The sequence below is a fragment of the Galeopterus variegatus genome, unplaced genomic scaffold (genome assembly GCF_000696425.1).
Source record: "Galeopterus variegatus unplaced genomic scaffold, G_variegatus-3.0.2 Scaffold1299, whole genome shotgun sequence".
In the NCBI taxonomy this organism is placed as follows: domain Eukaryota; kingdom Metazoa; phylum Chordata; class Mammalia; order Dermoptera; family Cynocephalidae; genus Galeopterus; species Galeopterus variegatus.
The window spans coordinates 176,021-196,034 of NW_007727410.1; the positions used below are offsets into that span (position 1 = coordinate 176,021).

At 37.2% G+C, this 20,014-nt stretch overlaps 1 protein-coding gene across 4 annotated transcripts in view; it reads right to left on the bottom strand.

Annotated features, from left to right (window-relative positions):
* The window catches only part of PHC3 (polyhomeotic homolog 3 (Drosophila)), a 62,644-nt gene that overhangs the window by 39,138 nt on the left and 3,492 nt on the right, over positions 1–20,014 (bottom strand). For all 4 annotated transcript variants that reach the window (XM_008576144.1, XM_008576145.1, XM_008576147.1 and 1 more), the window contains exons 3-6: positions 16,556–16,711; positions 15,327–15,404; positions 3,586–3,744; positions 1,655–1,753 (exon numbers count right to left, since the gene is read on the bottom strand). In XM_008576144.1, coding sequence (XP_008574366.1) covers positions 1,655–1,753; positions 3,586–3,744; positions 15,327–15,404; positions 16,556–16,711 — 492 coding nt within the window. The remainder of the gene's footprint in view (positions 1–1,654; positions 1,754–3,585; positions 3,745–15,326; positions 15,405–16,555; positions 16,712–20,014) is intronic.

The following is a 20,014-nucleotide window of genomic DNA, read 5'->3' on the forward strand; positions in this document are numbered from 1 at the left end:
GTTTGTTCTTTTTTATTTCTGAGTAGTTCCACTGCATGAACATACCACAATTTGTTTATCCACTCAGCAGTTAAAGGACATTTGGTTGTTTCCAGTTTGGGGCTATTCTGAATAGAGCTGCCATGAACATTCATTTAACATGTCTTTATGTGGATGTATGTTTTTAGATATCTTAGAGTAAACACCTAGGAGCAGGATTGCTGGGTCACATGTTAAATGCATACTAAACTTTGTAAGGAACTGCCAAATTGTTTTCCAAAGTGATTGTGCCATTTTACAGTCTCGCCAGCAATGTATGAGAGTCTGGTTGCTCCACATTCTTGCCAATATGTGGTAGTATCAGTCTTTTTCCTTTCAGCCATTCTAGTGTCTATGTGGTGATACTAGTGGTTTTGATTTGCATTTCTATAATGATCAATAATGTTAAGCATTTTTTCATGTGGTTACTGGCCTTTCTTGTACACTGTCTTTTGTGAAGTATCTGTTCAAGTCTTTTGCCCATTTTTAATTGAGTTGCTTATGATCTTATTATTGACTGTAAGCACACTTTATACACTCTGGGTATAAGTCCTTTGTCAGATCTATGTATTGTGAACATATTCCCTCAGTCTGTGACTTGCTTCTTCACTTTTGTGCTATCTTTTGAAGAAGAGTTTTTAATTTTTTTTTTCCTTTTTGTCTTTTTTCGTGACCGGCAACGGATCGCAACCCTCAGTGTCGCGCCCGTACCGGACCAGGACCGGCCACGGGATCGCAACCCTCGGTGTTGCTCCCTCACTTCGCTCAGCCAGTGAGCGGCCGGTCTGTACGTGGGATCCGAACCCTCGGCGGGAGCGCCGCCGCACTTCCCAAGCGGCGCACTGTAGCAGGGCGCCACCGGGCCGGCCCAAAGAGTTTTTAATTTTTATAAAAGCCACTTTGTCATTATTTTCTTTTATGGTTAGTACTTTTTGTTTTGTTTTGCTTTTTGGCAGCTAGCTGGTACAGGGATCTGAACCTGTGACATTGGTGCTATAAGGCTGTGCTCTAACCAACTGAGCTAACCAGCAAGCCCGTTAGTGCTTTCTGTATCCTAAGAAAGCACTGCCTACCCTACAGTTGCAAAAATATTCTCCTATCTTTTCCTCTAGAAAATTTACAGTATTAGCTTTTACTTTAAGGTCTACATTGTACTTCTAGCTTATTTTTGTGAATGTTGTGAGGAGAAAGTTAAGGTTCATTTTTTCCACAGTACCAAATAAAGTAATATTCTACTCAATTTTTAAATTTAAAATTTGCCTAATTTAATTCAGTTTTAAACTTAAAATTCATATTGATTAAGTAACTGCTTGCAAAGGAATCTATACAAAAGAATTCATCTCGCATAATAAGAGAAATAAATCTGCTTTACAATAAAACTAAACATACTATATCATTAGCAAATGCTCTCATTAATCTTGATTAACGTAAAATAACCCGTTTAATTGTATTATAATTTCTACAGAACAAAAACATTTTCTTGAAGTTCTCATGTATTTTATTAAATTTCAATCTGAAATGCATGACAAAGAGCACTGAAACCATCAGTAACTGAAACACAAATGCAATGCGTATCTTTAACCTGAAGATCCAGACCTCAAGTACTGTACCACATTATGAAGCTAGACAAGCTCACCTGAGTAGCTGCGGACTGACAGGAAGAGGACGATGACGACGAGACAACAGGAATGTCAGACTGTACAGCAGCCACAGTGGTAGCGGGTGTGAAAATCAGCTGTACAGACAGAAAACCAAAAAAATACCCTAAGACAAAAGAACATGTCCCACACACAATGTATAGCGGGCAAGAGAGACTGAAATCTGTGACAGAAAGACAATGCAGTTTAGGATTATCTCCTAAGCAAAAGGTTTTACATGACAAAGAGAAGTTTCTGATAATAGAGAACTAAAAAAAAAATCATAAACATTTTTAAAACAACTCATGACTCTGATGAGTAGAAAAATAAATCAGTGCTTAAAAAAGAAAATATATTTTGGTGACATGAAATCCTCAGACCAAGTTTTATCCCAAATAAACTATTGTACTTAAATTTTTCCCAACTCAAAACTACTGTGATAGGATTCCTAAAATGAAAAGTTAAAATAGACAACTAGAGTCACTATTTTGGGATTCAAATTAAATTTCAGTGAGAAACATGAACAGAAATACAAAAAGTTTTTCCAGTTCTATTTACCACAGGAATAACTATGCCACAGTCTACACTACAAATGTGTCATTCAGCTACAAAGGATCTATAGGACAAACCTAAGTTGCTCTTGATTTTAAAACTATTTGAAAAGAAATATTCATTCTAAACGTAAATGCTACAACATGTCAAAATTCAACAAGAGCCTGCAAAAAAGCCTCACATCAAAAAAAAAAAAAAAAAGGGAAGACCATACTCAATCTATTTACTCATCACTCTCTCTTTTAAAATCTTTTTTCAATATCAAAACAAATGCCATTAATTTCTAAGGCAAACAATCTACTCAGATTATCTAATTCAACTTAGTAAATTAAAACAGTTGTTTCAAAGAATATGTATATACTCTATTTCAAAACTGTATCAAGAGTTACTCATTGCTGTTTCAATTTAAATGACCAATTAAGTGATTTTTTAAACTTCAGTTCTTTAGTATACTAAATTTAAGTGAATTCAACAACAAAGAATAACTTTCACAAAAAAGTAACTTCCAGTATGAACAGCCTGAAGATACTAAGATACTAAAGAGAAGATACTCCATTTAGTCTGAACCATATGAAATTTTAGAGGTTAAAAATGGTCAAGGAGCAACAATTTCAAACAGTTCAATCTAACTTTAAAGCATATTATTAGTTAAATAAGATGTCATGGGGGAAAAAAATCCAGAAATATCATAGTATTTATTGAATAATCTGAGACTAAAAGGTGGGTTGTGCCATTACTTCCTGTTAGAATTATGACTATAAACTTTCTTTGCAATTTTAGCTGGAGAACTGGGGATCCAGAGATATATTTGCAATGGACAAAAAAATATATAAGTAAATACGTATTAGGGCCAAAACTTTTGTCTAGCCCCCTGTAAAGACATCAAATACAATGAATGTCAACCAATTTCTACATTCCTTAAAGAAGCTCAGAAATTAAACTGGGAAATCAGTAGCTACCCAAATACAGAGTAACCAAATTAATATTTCTATATTTAAGAAAGATCAAAGTGAGCATTAGAACACAAATAACCTTGCAGAATTTGAGATGGGAATAGCCAAAGCTAAAAGTCATCTGGGAAATTATCAGGATCTCCAATCCAGATTTCAGAAGATCCCAGAATATAAATTCTAACTTACAGAATTGATACAGAATCTCTTATTAGCTTCCCAATGCTGATAAATATTATTGATACCAAGTAGGCCTACTAATTAAAAATAGAATTTTTCATGACATAAATGTACAAAAGCTGAGCAAACATACACAAAAAATTGTTAAACATTTCTTAAATATTAAAAATGTCTCTTACTGCATAAAATCAGAAAACATTTTGATCTCTCAAGTCCTTAAACACTGAATCTGGTAGCTCATATCTTACCATTTGAGCTCGGAGATACATTTGAGCTTGGCTTGCCGTAAGAGTAGGGGAAGTACTCCCTAGTAACATAGTCTGTTGGGTAATACTGCCGCTGGTAGAACTGGAAGCCTGAGAACGGCTTATTAACTGTGCAGGTGTAGGAGAAGTAGAGAGGTTGATCTAAGGAAGAAAACATATTAGGTCATAGGCTTCCATTTCTTGCTTTGATGTTAATGAATTTCACCAAGCAGCAGTAACGCAATCAATGGTATAAACTGTGGCTAAGGAACCCAAAAGAGGAGCCTTCATCTTTGACAGACTCCCTCACTTCTTTAGGCAACTTTTGCTCATATGCAAACAATAGCATGGACTGGTAAGTAATCAGGACAATTTTTAAGGATATCCACAATATGCTTCAACAAGACTTATAGTATCTTAAAATATCATTTCGACTACCTCCCCCAAATTAGAGCTAATGTTCCATTATTTTAATATTCCACATTATAACAAAACAGTCTATCAACAGTTGACACTACTTTGTTGTACTCTTCACATTTTGAGGGGCTTGTGAAGTGAACAAATATTAAAACAGATGATCCATTCATATACATAAAAACATACATATAACAGATAATTAAAGTTTTGACTCAAAAGCTTTCAGAGCAGAAGAAAATACAATTGCTATCTGTCAAACAGATAAAAAAAATCCAGAATACTGGCTACGAAATTAAATTACAAACACTACTTTAAAGTTTAAAATTGTTGTTAAAGAATATACTAATGCATAGTTGATCCTAGAAGGATATATAAAAAACTGGTAACTGGTTGTATCTGTGAAGGGAAACTGGAGTGGGGTAAGTAGGAGAACAGGGCAAGGGGAGACATGTATATCCTTTTTTATCTTTCCAATTTCAGTATTACCCATTTTAGCAATAAATAATATTTTTAAAGAGACAGTAACATAACCCAACCTCAAATCCTTTTTGTGGAACAAAGCAGAGAATAAATTTAAAGAAGTTTATTTAGACTTCTGATTTAAGCAACAAGGCAGACTGGACTAACACATCCATGTGCCCAAATACACTCACTAAAATGCTAGATCAATATGAAAAATCAGAATATATAGCTGAGCTCAAAAGGGGAGAGGGGAGAGGGAAATTCCCAGGTGCCAGAAAAGAAGAAACTCAAAGCCAGAGATAAAAGTTCCAGCTTACACCAAGGCAGTCTACAGGGGTATAACGGGCCTACAGACACAGAAGACCCAACTTTGAGCCTATTTCAGGGAAGTACTATACCTATTTTGAGCCAAGATCCCGAAAAGAACTGTTCATTATATGAAAAAGAGAGCTGGAAAAGCTCCACCCATACACTCTGAGAAGCAGCAAGGAAGCTTGCATCTGCCCTGCTCCCACTGGATTGGGAGAGAGGCATTTTTGTGAATCAGAACTCCAGGCTTTTTACTACATAGGGGTATAGAGTCCAAATTTACACTCCCTACATGGTTCCATAATCCATCCCATGACCCTAGCATTTGAACTACTTCAGGAAATTTGTTCAACTGAATAGTGACTAGAGGAAGCTGAGGTAAGGCCACATAGGAGGAACTCTGTACTATATCTGCAACTTCCTATGAGTCTATAATTATTGAAAAATAAAAAGTTTTTAAAAAACTATAGTGGGTACACAAGAGTTGGTTATCTAATTCACTAATGTATCTGTATCTTTTAAGCATTTCATAATTTTAACAAAATATTTAAATCCTACTACCCAAAGCAGTCTACAAATTCAACGCTATCCCTATCAAAATATCAATGACATTCTTCACAGAAATAGAAAAAACAGTCCTAAAATTCATGTAGAACCACAGAAGACCCCAAACAGCCAAAGCAATCCTGAGCAAAAAGAACAGAGCTGGAGGCATTACACTATCTGATTTCAAAATATACTAAAAAACTATAGTAATCAAAACAGCCTTATGTTTTCTCTCTCACCCTCTCTTGCCTTCCTGTCTTCTGTCACGGGATGAAACAGCAAGAAGGCTCTTGCCAGATACTGGCCCCTCAATCTTAAACCTCTCAGCTTCCGGAACTGTGACCCAATAAATTCATTTTCATTATAAATTACCCAGTCTCAGGTATTTTGCTATAGCAGCACAAAACAGAGTAAGACAGCCAGCACGAAGAAGATAGAACGGCAAGACAAAGAATTTGTTGCCAACTTTCCCAAGAAGCTTATGGTGTAGAGAAGCTCCACGCTTGCCGTCATGAAATCCTCAGACCATCATGCCCAGTCTAGCTACTACAAGATGAGAGATCACATGAAGAAGAACCCAGTCAACAGCCAAAATAATTTGTGAGGGAAGCCATCTTGAGCCATCCAACTCCAGTCAAGGCATTAGTTATGGCACCCAAGCCAGAGAAAGGGTAAGAAAGAAATACCTGATTTTCTCTATCCTTATCCTTCTACCTTCCCTCAGAGCCTCCAGCTAGTGCCTCCTTTCTCCTCCAGTGCCTCCATTTGGTCTAATCAAATGAAGCTAGCTGATAGAGGACCCTGGAAATGCAGCCTTCAAAATGAAGAACTGGAGAAACAGGCCCAGGATCAGCACAGTGGATTAGGCAAATGAAAGTAAGCACGAAGTGGGGAGAAAACCAGAAGGTTTGGTCCTCTGCTGTGGCCATGGATAAGGGAAAGAAGCTTATGAAGAAGACAGATAGATCAGCCAGATAGGTTGGAATAGCAATAATCCAGTGTTGGTTTGAAATAAAAAATGAGAGGATTGAAGGAAGAAGAAAAAGTCTGATAAATGGTGTAAAATAATGCAGAGACTTCAAAGAGGGTAATTGGCAAGAGACAGTTTTCTTGGGTGGCATGCATTCATTAGTGACCCAAGAGCAGCCTGTAAACATATATTAATTTTTCCTCCCAAACTGTGGTTTGAAAATCCTCAGAGGTTTATGAAAGTGTCACAGGGGTTTATCATTAAAAATGGCAATGATACCTGGGGGGAAAAAAAAAGCCTGGTAAGGCATAAAAACAGACACATGAACCACAGAACTGAACAGAAAACCCAGAAATAAATCCATGCATCTGTAGCCAAATGATTTTTATAAAGGAACTAAGAACATACGTTGGGGAAAGGACAGCTCTTCAACAAATGGTGCTGGGTAAACTGGATATCCATATGCAGAAAAAATAAACTAGAACCCTATCTCTCACTATAGACCACAATCAACTCAAAAAGGACTAAATACTTAAATTAAGAACTGAAACTATAAAAATACCAGAAGAAAAACATAGGGGAAACACTCCAAGACATTAGTCTGGGCAGAAATTTTATGGAGACGACTTCTGAAGTACAGGCAACAAAAGCAAAAATAGACAAATAGAACATACATCAAACTAAAAATTTGCTGCACAGCAAAGAAAACAGTCAACAGAGTATAGAGGCAACTGGCAGAATGGGAGAAAATATTTTCAAACTATTCATCTGACAAGTGATTAATATCCAGAATATACAAGAAACAATGCAACAGCAAAAAAAAAAAAAAAACCCTCTAATAATCTGATTTTAAAATGGGCAAATGACTTGAATAGACATTTCTCAAAAGAAGACATACAAATGGCCAACAGTTATATGAAAAAATGCTCAGTATCACTAATAATCAGGGTAATGCAAATCAAAACCACAATGAGATATCATCTCACCCCAGTTAGAATGGCTATTATCAAAAAGACAAAAAAAAAAAAAAAACCAATGCTGAGAGGATGCAGAGAAAAGGGAACTCATACACTGTTGGCAACTAGCACACTGTTGGAAAACAGATACACTTGCTAATTGGCTGCCTGTCCATAACTGGCAACCAAAGAAACTCATCCCTGAGGTCAGGATTAGACCCTCTTTTATAACCCAATTTCAGGCAATCACAATATATCCTAAAGTGACTCTCTGCATTACAGATAATACACTTGCAGTAATCAGGACTTAACATATATTATGTATTATATATTCTACTTGATGTTTATAACTCCTGCCATTCATCTTTCAACAAATATTACATGCCTACTGTGTGATGGGTATGTGTATTATTTGCAATATTTTTTTATTTTAATATTTTTATAACTATTTAAGAAACCCGGAAAGAATCTTAGATAAACATCTAAACCACTGATTCTCAAACTTCTTTTTTAATAATACCCTTCCTTCAAGCACAATCTTGTTCAGAACTTGACATTCAAACAGATCACAGACCTGTTACAGCTAGCTAAAGCTTAAGGTAAAGCCCAGAGCCCAAACTGTGCTAGGCTGCCATAACAAAATACCACAAATTGGGTGGCTTAAACAACAGAAATTTATTCCTCACAGTTCTAGAGGCTGGGAAGTCCAAAAATTAATGTGCCAGCTGATTCAGTTTCTGGTTAGGGTTCTCTTCCTGGTTAGCCAAGGGCCACCTTTCTCACTGTATCCTCACATGGTGGAGCGATCACTGGTGTCTCTTACTCTTTTATAAGGACACCAGTTCTATCGGATCATGGTTCCACCCTATGACCTCATTTAACTTTAATCACCTCCTCAAAGGCCCTATCTCCAACAAAGTCATACGGGTTATGGCTTCAACATATGAATTTTGGGAGGACACAATTCAGATTCTTCTCCTTGATCCAGATCCAGAGACATATAGATGAAATGACTAAAAAACATCTGATTAGACAATGTAATTTTACAGAAAATTGGAGTTCATGGAGGTTAAATGATTTGTCCTAAGTCACATCACTGGTCAGTCACAGAATTTAAGATTAAAACCCAGGTCTCTTATCTCCTCTATTCTACCAAACTTTCTCTCATGATAAACCACAGACAGTAGTGAAGTCATCAGATATTCTTGTGACTTGAATATTCAATGAGCTGCATGAGACATCATTAATCACCATACCTCTACATTTAACTCCAAACTCATATATCCAGTACCTAATCAACATCTACAGGTTGGTGTCTAATACACATCAAAAACTTAACATGTCCAGAACTGAACTCGTGATTTTCTTCTCCAACACCTGCTTTAGCTATTCCATGCTTCCAGATGCTTGGCTCAAAACATTACGGAGCTGTTCTTTACTCCTCACCTTTCCTCACATCTTTTCTTCAAACCACCAGCATATCCTGTTAGCTCTCCTTTCAAAAGATATCCAAATTTCTAAAATAAAATGCTCAAGAAAAAAAAAAATTCAGAATCTAGTTAACCACGTCTACCATCACCATCATAGTCCAAGCCGCAAATATCTTAAACTTTGATTTTTGCAAGAATCCACTTAACTGGTCTCCATGCTTCTGTCTTTCCCCCTAGAGACTATTCTCAACGTTATAGTTAAAGCCTGTGTGAGATCATGCCACTTCCCTACTGAAGTAGTTCCCCAATAGATTCCCAACTCCTGCTGAGTGAAACTCAAAGGTCTTATAATCACCTCATGATTAAGATTACAATTACCTCTCCAACATATCTAATCCATACTCCCACTCTCTCATTCCACACCAGCCAAACTGCCCTTTCTGTTCCTTAAGCCTGTCTGCCTCCCTCACCCCCCTTCAAATGCCATCATTAAACAAGAATTTCCCTGCTCATGCTAATTAAAAGAGCAAATTCCCCAACCCAATTCCCCTTCCTTGCTTTACTTTTCTTCTTAGCATATACCACCATCTGACATACTTGTTTACTATCTGTCTATTCCTAGCTCCATGACAACAGAGATTTTTGTTTGTTGTGTTACTGTACCCAGCACCTAAAAGGATGTTTGGCACATAATAAACGCTTGAAGAATATTTGGTGAATGAATAAGCGAATGCACGAATGAAAAGAAATACAACTAACTGGGCTTCAAAAACACATCTTGTCTAGCACCATAACTAGAAAGCTATCAAGAACAAGTTTTTTCCCCTTTTGAGAAAATAGTATAGTGAATTAAAGTCTGAACATCTGGGAGTAACATAGATTTCAGGGCCAAAAAGCAGCCAGAAAAGAGAATGAGGTCCAAGTAGCCCTTGAGTCATTTAGAGACTTATGACTGTAGTTTCTAGCCATATAATCCTTTCCAGCTACAATGCCCAAATACTCAGAAGAGAAAGTACATATAGAATATGATGGCACTTCACTTATATTAAAACAAACAAAATTAAACATAGGCCTATCTATTTACATTTATGTATAGAAATGCATAGTAATAAGATAAGCTTCACACAAAACTTTGTCAGGGCAAATGGGACTACTGAAGGCGGATGGTCACTTTCACTCTACACATGCACATCGTCTATCTCTTAGACAACTGCAGTATATTCATGTTTTATTTAGGCAATATTAAATTTATAAAATAAAGCTCTTCAACTCCCTTCCTCAGAGGTAACCACTGATAACAGTTTGTTGTGCATCATTACAGATTTTCTGCCTAATAATCAGACAACAGATACAACTTTTTTTTTTTGTCTTTTTTTGTGACCAGTAAGGGGATCACAACCCTTGGCTTGGTGTCGCCTGCACCGCGCTCAGCCAGTGAGTGCACCGGCCAGTCCCATATAGGATCCGAACCCACGGCGGGAGCGCCACTGCGCTCCCAGCGCCGCACTCTCCCAAGCGCGCCACGGGGCAGCCCAACAGATACAACTTTTTTTTTTTCTTTTTTGTCTTTTTTCCGTGTCCGGAAACGGATCGCAACCCTCAGTGTTGCCCCCGTACCGGACCAGGGACCGGCAATGGGATTGCAAACCTCGGTATTGCTCCCGCGCCTCGCTCAGCCAGTGAGCGGGAGCCGGTCTGTATGTGGGATCCGAACCCTCGGGCGGCGCGCGCCGCCGCGCTTCCCAAGCGGCGCACTATCCAGTGCGCCACCGGGCCGGCCCACAACTTTTTAAAAATAAGTTAAATGACAGGAATTCTGTTTCCAGAAAGATCGAATAGATGTACTTTTCCCAATTCCTCCCACTAAGTACAACTAAAAACGCTGGATGTTACATATAAAATAAACATAAGAAGACCCCAAAAACTGGAGAAGAGCAGACTGGCTAGAAACCTCAGAACCCAGTGAACAACATGGTGGTGAGTTCCCTGGGTTTTCTTCTTGTCTCATGTAACCTTAACCTGGAGCTAAAGAAGCCAGTAATCCAGAAACACCAACAGGAGCGAGTAAACAGAAAAACCCCAATAAAATCCTGCTCTTTTTAGCCAAAAGACTAGGAAAGGGACAGCTTAGTGACACAGACAATAATTACTCTATTCCAGCCAAACACTACAGAAGAAACTGTGGCCCCACCCATGCCTGTAAAGAACTAGACTTCTACCCCATCAGGGTGTAACAAATCACCCTGATCCTTCTGATCCCTCCAATGGATTAGTGTCAGAGAAGGCCAGATAGAGAGCCAAAGCTTACGTCCCACCCAGACAATAATAAACCATCACCACCATTCCCATGCACCTTGCAGTATCAGTGGAGACCATGCAGGGAGCAGTAACAAGTCATGCCTATTCTTTCCAGCCAGGGAGGCTTTGGTGGAGGCTTAGTGAGGAGCCACAACTTCTACCCCAGCTGAGCAATTGTGAGGAGCATCCCATGCGTGTCAAGGAAGGCCAACTGGGGAACCTGGACTTCTAACCCACATGGCAGTAAGGAGGTAGCACACCCTCTAATTCAGAAGAAGCCAGCCAAAACAGAAAGTTTAAATAAAATGCACAGTCACACAACATAATACTAAAAATGTCCAGGTTTCAATCAAAAATCACTCATTATACCAAGAACCAGGAAAATCTCAAACTGAATGAAAAAGACAACAGGTGCCATCACCAAGATGACAGATATTAAAATTATCTGGTAAAGATTATAGAAAGTCTTAGCAAAGAAACAGAAGATACAAAGAAGAACCAAATGGAAGTTTTAGAATTGAAAAATAATCAAAATAAAATAAGTCAAATGATATCACACTATGCATTCTTGCTCTTTTCACTTAATACATAATGGAAATCTGTGTCTCCTGTAAACAAATATACAGCATTTTTTAGTAGCTATAGTATTCTACTGTATGATTTAAATATCGTTTATTTAACTAACCCACAATTAATGGACACTAACATTGTTTATAATTTTTCACTATTGTAAACCATGCCTATGTGCATAATTACCTATGCCATTTTTAATATCACTAAAAGTTACAGTGCTATGTGAAAGGGCATGAACATTTTAAATTTTCACCCACAATGTCAAATAAACCTCCAGAAAAGTTGTACCGATTTACATTTCCACTACTAGTGTGTGAGTGTACCTACTTTTTCACTTCCTTGCCAACATTGAGTACTGTCTAAATGGTTTTCCTTTTTTTCTAATGTGAGGGGTGAAAATGGTACGTCATTGTTATTTTACATATACTTCTTTATTATAAAAATGGCAAATATATTTTCATGTGTTTAAAAGACAAAAATAGTTTTTCTTTTAAAAATTACCAATTAAGATCCTTTGTAAATTATCATTGTTTACCTTACTACTTTAAAAGAGCCTTTGGTATTTTAGAGATACAAGCCATTCAACATATGTGGTACAAATATATTTTCTCCTATTTTGTTTTTTAACTTTGCTTTATGTTGTTTTTTTTTTTTTTTGCAGCAGCAGCAGTTTTTAATTGGTTTAGATTTCATTTCAGAAAATCAAATTTAACTAAATCTTAGCCCCACTTAATTGAAGTGCTGAAGATATCAACCTAAAGGTTCAGTCCCAATTACTTTTAGAGCCAAACAATCATAAAATTACCACCCCCACTACTGATAATAGTCTAGAAAAGTCATCCTATTCTAATTAGGGGAAAGAAGTGAATGCTAGCACCCACTAGTTACCTATACATTCAATTAACAACAGCCTTCTCTGTAAACCATATACATCGTTTCACCATGTTGTATGATTGAACTTTTGACTTGAGTTTTTAATAATATTCCATTTCCCCACTGGGATCACAGTCCTATTCTAAACCTCAACCTATTGGCTGGTTACTTGACAGCCTACCATGTAACCCTTTTTTGTCCTGGGGGCTGGACCGTTCCCCCATGGCTTCACTGTTATCTGTAAAGCTACCTCAAAATAACCAAAACACATTGGGCCAGCCCGGTGGCGCACTGGAGAGTGCACCGCTTGGGAGCGTGGCGGCGCTCCCGCCGAGGGTTCAGATCCCATGTGGAGACCGGTTCCCGCTCACTGGCTGAGCGCGGTGCAGGTGCAACACTGAGGGTTGCGATCCTGTTACCGGTCAGTAAAAAAGGCAAAAAGGAAAAAAAATAAATAAACAACCAAAACAATGAAAACTATTAGACTACCATCTGACAGCTCAAATCACTATCAAGATTTTTGTTACCATGCTCTGCCCCTCTTTTGGATACTGACCTAAATTTACTAAGCTACCTTGGGCATCATAATTTGCACTGTTAATCAACTCACTTAAGTAATAGCTCAACTGGAATAGTAAATAAAACAAATGTAATGTATTATTCCTTTTTTTACTGGGCATCTGCTCTCCCTACTTACTTCTTTCCCCCCAACCAGCCATTCACAGCTTCTAGCATTTTCATGGTACAATGCTGCCTGGTTTATAAGTAGGATTAACAATGTGATAAAAAGAATAAGTGCAATCACTGGAATTGTAATTTCTGTGAATGTCACATACATAAAAATCATAAGATAAACAGTTTAAAAGTAATGTTTTAATAACATGAAAAAGAAAATCAAGAGCACATATCTATACATATATATCCTAATGTTATTCCAGTAATTCACAGAATAAAGAATTTGTCTATAATTTCTTTAACCCACGAAATGTTTACCTCTTTTTTCCTTGACTACCATCATATTAATTAAAGACATCTGACATCAATAACCATAACTATAGCATTAATGCTTAGTGCTAGATTTTGTTACTTAATTTTTCATTTTCTTCAGTCTAACATCTTCAAGTCATAAGTAATTTTTTTTTTCCTTTTTGTCTTTTTTACTGACCGGCAACGGGATCGCAACCCTCGGTGTCGCGCCCGCACCACGCTCAACCAGTGAGCGGGAACCAGTCTCCACATGGGATCCGAACCCTCTGTGGGAGCGCCGCTGCGCTCCCAGGCGGCGCACTCTCCAGTGCGCCACCGGGCCGGCCCCATAAGTAATTTTTTAAATCAAATTTTATTCATACTCCAGGATACTTCATACTAAGAAAGAACTTTTTAAATTAGAAATGTCAGACTAATAGCTAGAAAAATAACTATATGCCAACCACAACGTGTATTTTGCAAACACCATACCCTTAGCTAAAAAAAAATACAGTGGAAGTTCATCTTCAAATCCTTAACATACTGGAAACTACAGTCTATTGGAGTACATTTTACAAAGTATTAATGTACTGCCATTCTGGAACAGGAAAAAATTTCTATAAAGGACATAAATAGGATAACTCAATTCTCAACCACAACCAATTCTGCCCCGAGGAGATATTTTTGGTTGTCACACTTGGGGAAGGAAGAGGGCCACAGCCTGCTGGTATCTAACAGGTAGAGGAAGAGATGCTTCTAAAAATGTTATAATGTACATGATAGCCCCACCAAAACAAAGAATTATCTGGCCCACAATGTCTACAGTAACGACATTGAGAAACCTGGGACAACCAATGAAATTAGAAGATGAATTGTACTGTGTCAATCCTAAATTTTCTGAATTTAATAATTTCCCTATGGCTTCATAAAGGAATGACCTTGTTCTTAGTAAATGCATATCAGAGTATTTAGGAATAAAGGAGCACGTTTCAACTTACCCACAAATGATTCAGAAAAAAATAATAATGTAGAGAAAAAGAATTCATGATTAAGCAATGGGACAAAATGCTAACAATTGGAGAATCTGAATAGAGGGCAAACAAAATTTTCTTACTAGTCTTGTAACTTTAAATTATACCAAAATAAAAGGTATTACCATGCCTGGAAATTTCTTTTATCCTTGCACAATTTCTCAGTATATTTGTGCAAAACAGCTTTCTTTTATTCCTTTCTCAAAATATTCCTTTCTGGGGCTGGCCCGGTGGCACACTGCTACAGTGCGCCGCTTGGGAGCATGGCGGCGCTCCCGCCGAGGGTTCGGATCCCACATACAGACCGGTTCCTGCTCACTGGCTGAGCGAGGTGCGGCCGCAACACCGAGGGTTGCGATCCCGTTGCCGGTCCCAGTCCGGGCGCGACACTGAGGGTTGCGATCCGTTGCCAGACACGAAAAAAGACAAAAAGGAAAAAAAAAAAATATTCCTTTCTTGAGTGGATACTTGCATATTTCACCCAGGTAACGCAAGTAAGTTGAAAAGTACAATTTCTAAAATGTGAACCGCGCAAAGCTAGAAACATTTAGATGTCTACCCGGAGATGTGACATTAGTGTATCATAGTAAATGCATGGCCAATTCTCCTGCACTGTATATTTCAGGCTTTCAATCACACTGAAGACGAAAATCATTTATAATCACATAAGATCTGAACACAGAAATGGAAAAGGATGTATAAGAAATAAGACAAAAAGATTTTTAAAAATCAGATTTTCAGAAGTTTAACATTAGTTCTGAATTCCTGAACCTTATCATTTCTATTTCTAGGTACTTATTACTTAAATAGCATTCAACCAATATACAATAAGATCTTCATAAATAGTAACAGTTTACTTTTGGAAAGCAATAATTAAAATTTTTAACTCCTGGAAAAAATTTAGGGTACTTACAGATGTCTGGGACATACTTGACTGTTGTGTGACACTTCCTGTGGGGGATGTAGATGGTCTTCCACTGGACAAACTTGCCTAAAATAATAAGACTATTATAATATGCCTATAAAAACCTGAAGTTGAAAACTTTCTGGTACCAGGATAACAAAACTACAATAAAAGTCGAGAGTTCTACGTATGAAATAACTCATTTTACGGTCAACATGGGTTAAGCTTTCGCCAAACACATTTGAAGAAACAAAGAAAGCAGCAGCTAAATGGTGAAAATAAGGGACCCCAAGGATAATCTTATTTTATTAGCTGCTTTCATTGTTAGTTTCACTCTACAGGCCTCTGTCATCACTGAAGTGAAATCGCCACTCCAACGTTATGAAAAAGAAACAGGAGCTACATCACGAGCCAGTGGGTTTCAGTTTCCTAACTGGTATCATGAACATGATGTTATTCAAAATTACACTACTAAGAAGTAGCAACAGCTGGGGATCTGTTGATAACAGAAATAAACCTTTTTCAGGTTCAGTCAACTGAGATCCTCCTCTGGTGAGGAGAGTTAAGATTAAATCTCACAGTTTTATTTAAATAGACAGTACAATAATAATGGAAATCTTTTTTAAGACATAAGCATTTAATCATAAAATCGTCCTGTTATCAGTAGGAATAATATGATTGGATTTTAGAAAGGTACACATACATATTTTTGTATAGAAAATTTCTGGAGAGATACATATTAAACTTTTACAGTGGCCACCTCTGAAGAGTGGCAAACAGTGATAGGTGTGGAAAAGGAATACCTGTACTTTATTTACCTCTTTTTTAAAAATTTACTTCTTACAGACAATGTAATACTGTTTGATTATTTTTAATGAATATAAATTATTTTCATAATACAAACTTCATTTATAGTTAAAATATAATTCATGTAACCCTAAGTATTCACTGTTGTACCTAGAATTTTATACAAAATCATGCCATTAGCACAGCATTTCTCTAATTTGGATAAAAAGTGGTGAGATAAAAGCTATCCACAGAGTACCATATAAAACACATCCATTTTTTTTTCCTCAATTAACTTTTATTTGGCAGTCTATCAATGTATTTCCTTCAGGAAAAATAATCACAGTACACCTGAGAACTCTGAAATAATGCCCAATGTATTTATTTTCAGTAATTATCTGCACATAATGTAAACTTTGGCCTCATAAATTCTTAATTTACTTCAGTCTCACCTGAACGGCAGCAAGGCTCTGAAGCTGGGAGCTGCTTAAATGCTGCTGCTGAAGAGCTGCAGTATGCAGCATTAAGTGCTGCTGTTGAGCTGCATACATTTGCTGAAGGTACTGAGCAGCTGAGCTCGGGGGGCGATGCAATGCCTGTTGAATTACCTGTGATAAGTTAATTGAACCAATGTCAAAACATAATCTCAACCTTTATCTTAATCATAAAAGTATTAAAAAAGTGGCAGTTTAAAATTTCACTACTTTAATACTCAGTGTCATCAAGCTTATTAACATATAACTCTGCTAGTTACAAATCACTAGGATTCACTAATTTGTACAAATTAAAATTACCCACTAGAGATAATTCACAAAGAAGAAAGGCCAAATAAGCATTTGAAAAGACCTTCAGTCTCACTAGTCAAAAATTTACAAATTAAAACAAGAGGGCTGGCCAGTTAGCTCACTTGGTTAGAGCATGGTGCTGATAACACCAAGGTTAAGGGTTCAGATCCCCATACCCATAGCCAACAACAACAAAAAAGATTCTAATAAAACAAGATAGTATTTTCCAACTTTCACATGGATAAAGATTTAAAAGACTACTACTACTAACTGGGGAAATAAGATACTCCCATACCGCTAGTAAAAATTTAAGTTGGCATAACCGTTTTGCATAAAAGTTGGTAGAATTCAGAGCTTGTGTGTGGAGAGGAATACTTTTACCATGAAGCCATTACAAACGGTAACAGATCAGTGCTGTCTAAAACAGTAGTCACTAGCCACGTGTATCTACTGAGCACTTAAAATGTGGCTAATGCAATTAAGGAATTGAGTTTTTAATTTCAACTGAATTTTAATTTTAACGTAAATAGCCAGATGTAGCTAGTGGCTACTATACTGAACATTACATATATAGATATACATTTATGAACAAAAAATATCCCAAATATATTACTAGGCAAGAAAAGCAAGTACAAAATAGCATATAGAGTAAGACGCAATTTTTGTATTAAAATATTTGAAAGAATATTCTAGAAAACATTCAAAGACAACTGAAGGGGTAGCTAGATTAGAGGCAACTTTAGCTTCTGGTTTGTACTTTTCTATAAATGTCTGAAAATCTTACAATGAGTAGGCATTATATTAATAATCATATAAAATTACAAAGCTATTTCTTTTTTAGAAAATTACTCAATTTTTTAGGGCTGGCCCGGTGGCGCACTCGGTAGAGTGCAGCGCTTGGGAGTGCGGTGGCGCTCCCGCCGAGGGTTCAGATCCCATATAGAGACCGGTCCACTCACTAGTTGAGCGCGGTGCGGGCGCAACACCGAGGGTTGCGATCCCATTACCGGTCACAAAAAAAAGACAAAAAGGAAAGAAAAAAAAGGAAAATTACTCAATTTTTTAGGGCTGGCCCGGTGGCGCACTCGGTAGAGGGCAGCGCTTGGGAGTGCGGTGGCGCTCCCGCCGAGGGTTCAGATCCCATATAGAGACCGGTCCACTCACTAGTTGAGCGCGGTGCGGGCGCAACACCGAGGGTTGCGATCCCATTACCGGTCACAAAAAAAAGACAAAAAGGAAAGAAAAAAAAAGAAAATTACTCAATTTTTAAAAATATTTAAAAATGTTTTTTAAATGTCAGATTCCTTGTTTTAATTGTTTCAACACAGAACAAAACTATTCTTGGTAAAAAAAATTCCTGCAAAAGTGTTACTGTAAATATTTATTGGTAAAATGTAAAATCTGAGCCTGAAACTTCCTAAACAGATAAATGTAGAAAACTCAAGTATTCTAAGACCACAGAAAAATCCTGTATCTGTCCAAAAGGTATGTAAGACATCTGCAACCACATCCCAAAGTCACATCATGCCCGCTGTAACTCTGAAACTGCACAGAACCCTAATCTCAGCATCAAACCACAGAGTTTTCAAAAGCTAAGGGAATAAGGGAGTAATAGAGCCACAATCCTATAGCTTGAGGGGGTAAGTCATCTTGAATCACAAAGCCATGAATCTTTTATCCAAATTTCAAGAAAGCATATTTCCATGTGTTGTTTACCTTCATGTGCTCATATCTCATCTCTCAAACTCTAGACTCCTATTCCTCCTACAAACTCTTGTCACAAAAATCAAAGTCGGCTTTTGACCCCTAGTTGCAGGGGACTGTAGAGCAGCATTAAGTGATTCAGATTTACTTTTTTGGTCAGATAAATCTATACATGTTCTTTTACTTCCATAACAAAATTCTGAAATCAAACTGAATTAACAAATAAATAATCTATTTGACACGTTTGTCAGAGTGTAGTAATTTTTTCTGTTGTCAGCACTGTCTTTCATTACCATTCAATGCTATACTCATAGCACTGAGTAAGTGCAAGTTAAAGATACAGCACGCCGCTTGTATTTTTATCCTTTTACAGGAACAAAAGGTAAAGAGAATTCACAGGACTGAAAACGAAAGCTGAAAGATTAAAGGACTGCTTAGGTAGTTCAATAAATACAGACTTGATTACATTTTAACAGTAGCAATTCTACGATAAGAACTAGAGTTAGTTCTATTTGTGAGATATATCTACATTTACAAATCTCCAGTAACACTTTATTTTTTATTAATACATCCAGCTTACGTGAAAACTAGTGAACAAAACGTCATATTAAAATATCACATCATCTGTATGCTCAAAGATCTAGGTACTTCTCTCTCTGTCTCTTGCCTCAGAGAAAGGTGAACAACACTAAAAGCATCCTGCATTCCAGTCTGAATTTCTGCTGAACTGGCTGGGCCTCCACCAGTTGATTCCTCTCCACAGTGACATCAAAAAACCAAATCCTAAACCACAGAACAGTTAAATAGCCATTATACTGGTATATCCACCACAGAAAAATGGAGCAGAGGGAGGACTATATCACAGTTGTTTTCAGGGTAGAATGCAATTACAAGGATTCTAGAGAAAGAAAGCAGGTATAAGAAAAAAATCAGAACTCACAGTATGGTTAAGGGCACAAACTCTGAAGTCAGAGAATCTACTAGCTATGTGCTTTAAGAAAAGTTATTTAGTCTATTTAAAACATTGGTTTTCCAGGGGCAGGCCTGTGGCTCACTCGGGAGAGTGTGGTGCTGATAACACCAAGGCCATGGGTTCGGATCCCATATAGGGATGGCCGGTTTGCTCACTGGCTGAGCGTGGTGCTGAAAACACCAAGTCAAGGGTTAAGATCCCCTTACCGGTCATCTTTTGAAAAAAAACAAAAAACAAAAAAAAAAACATTGGTTTTCCATCCATAAAATGGCAATAATAACAGTATCTACTTTATTGAAGTGCGGTGAGAGTTAAACAAGATAATCCATGTAAAGCATTTCTTAAATGCTTGGGACATAACAATTGTTCAATAGATATTAGCTATTATTATTTATTGGGTACACATGTGCCCACACAGTTCTAGATGCTTCATTTAATCCTCATATAAC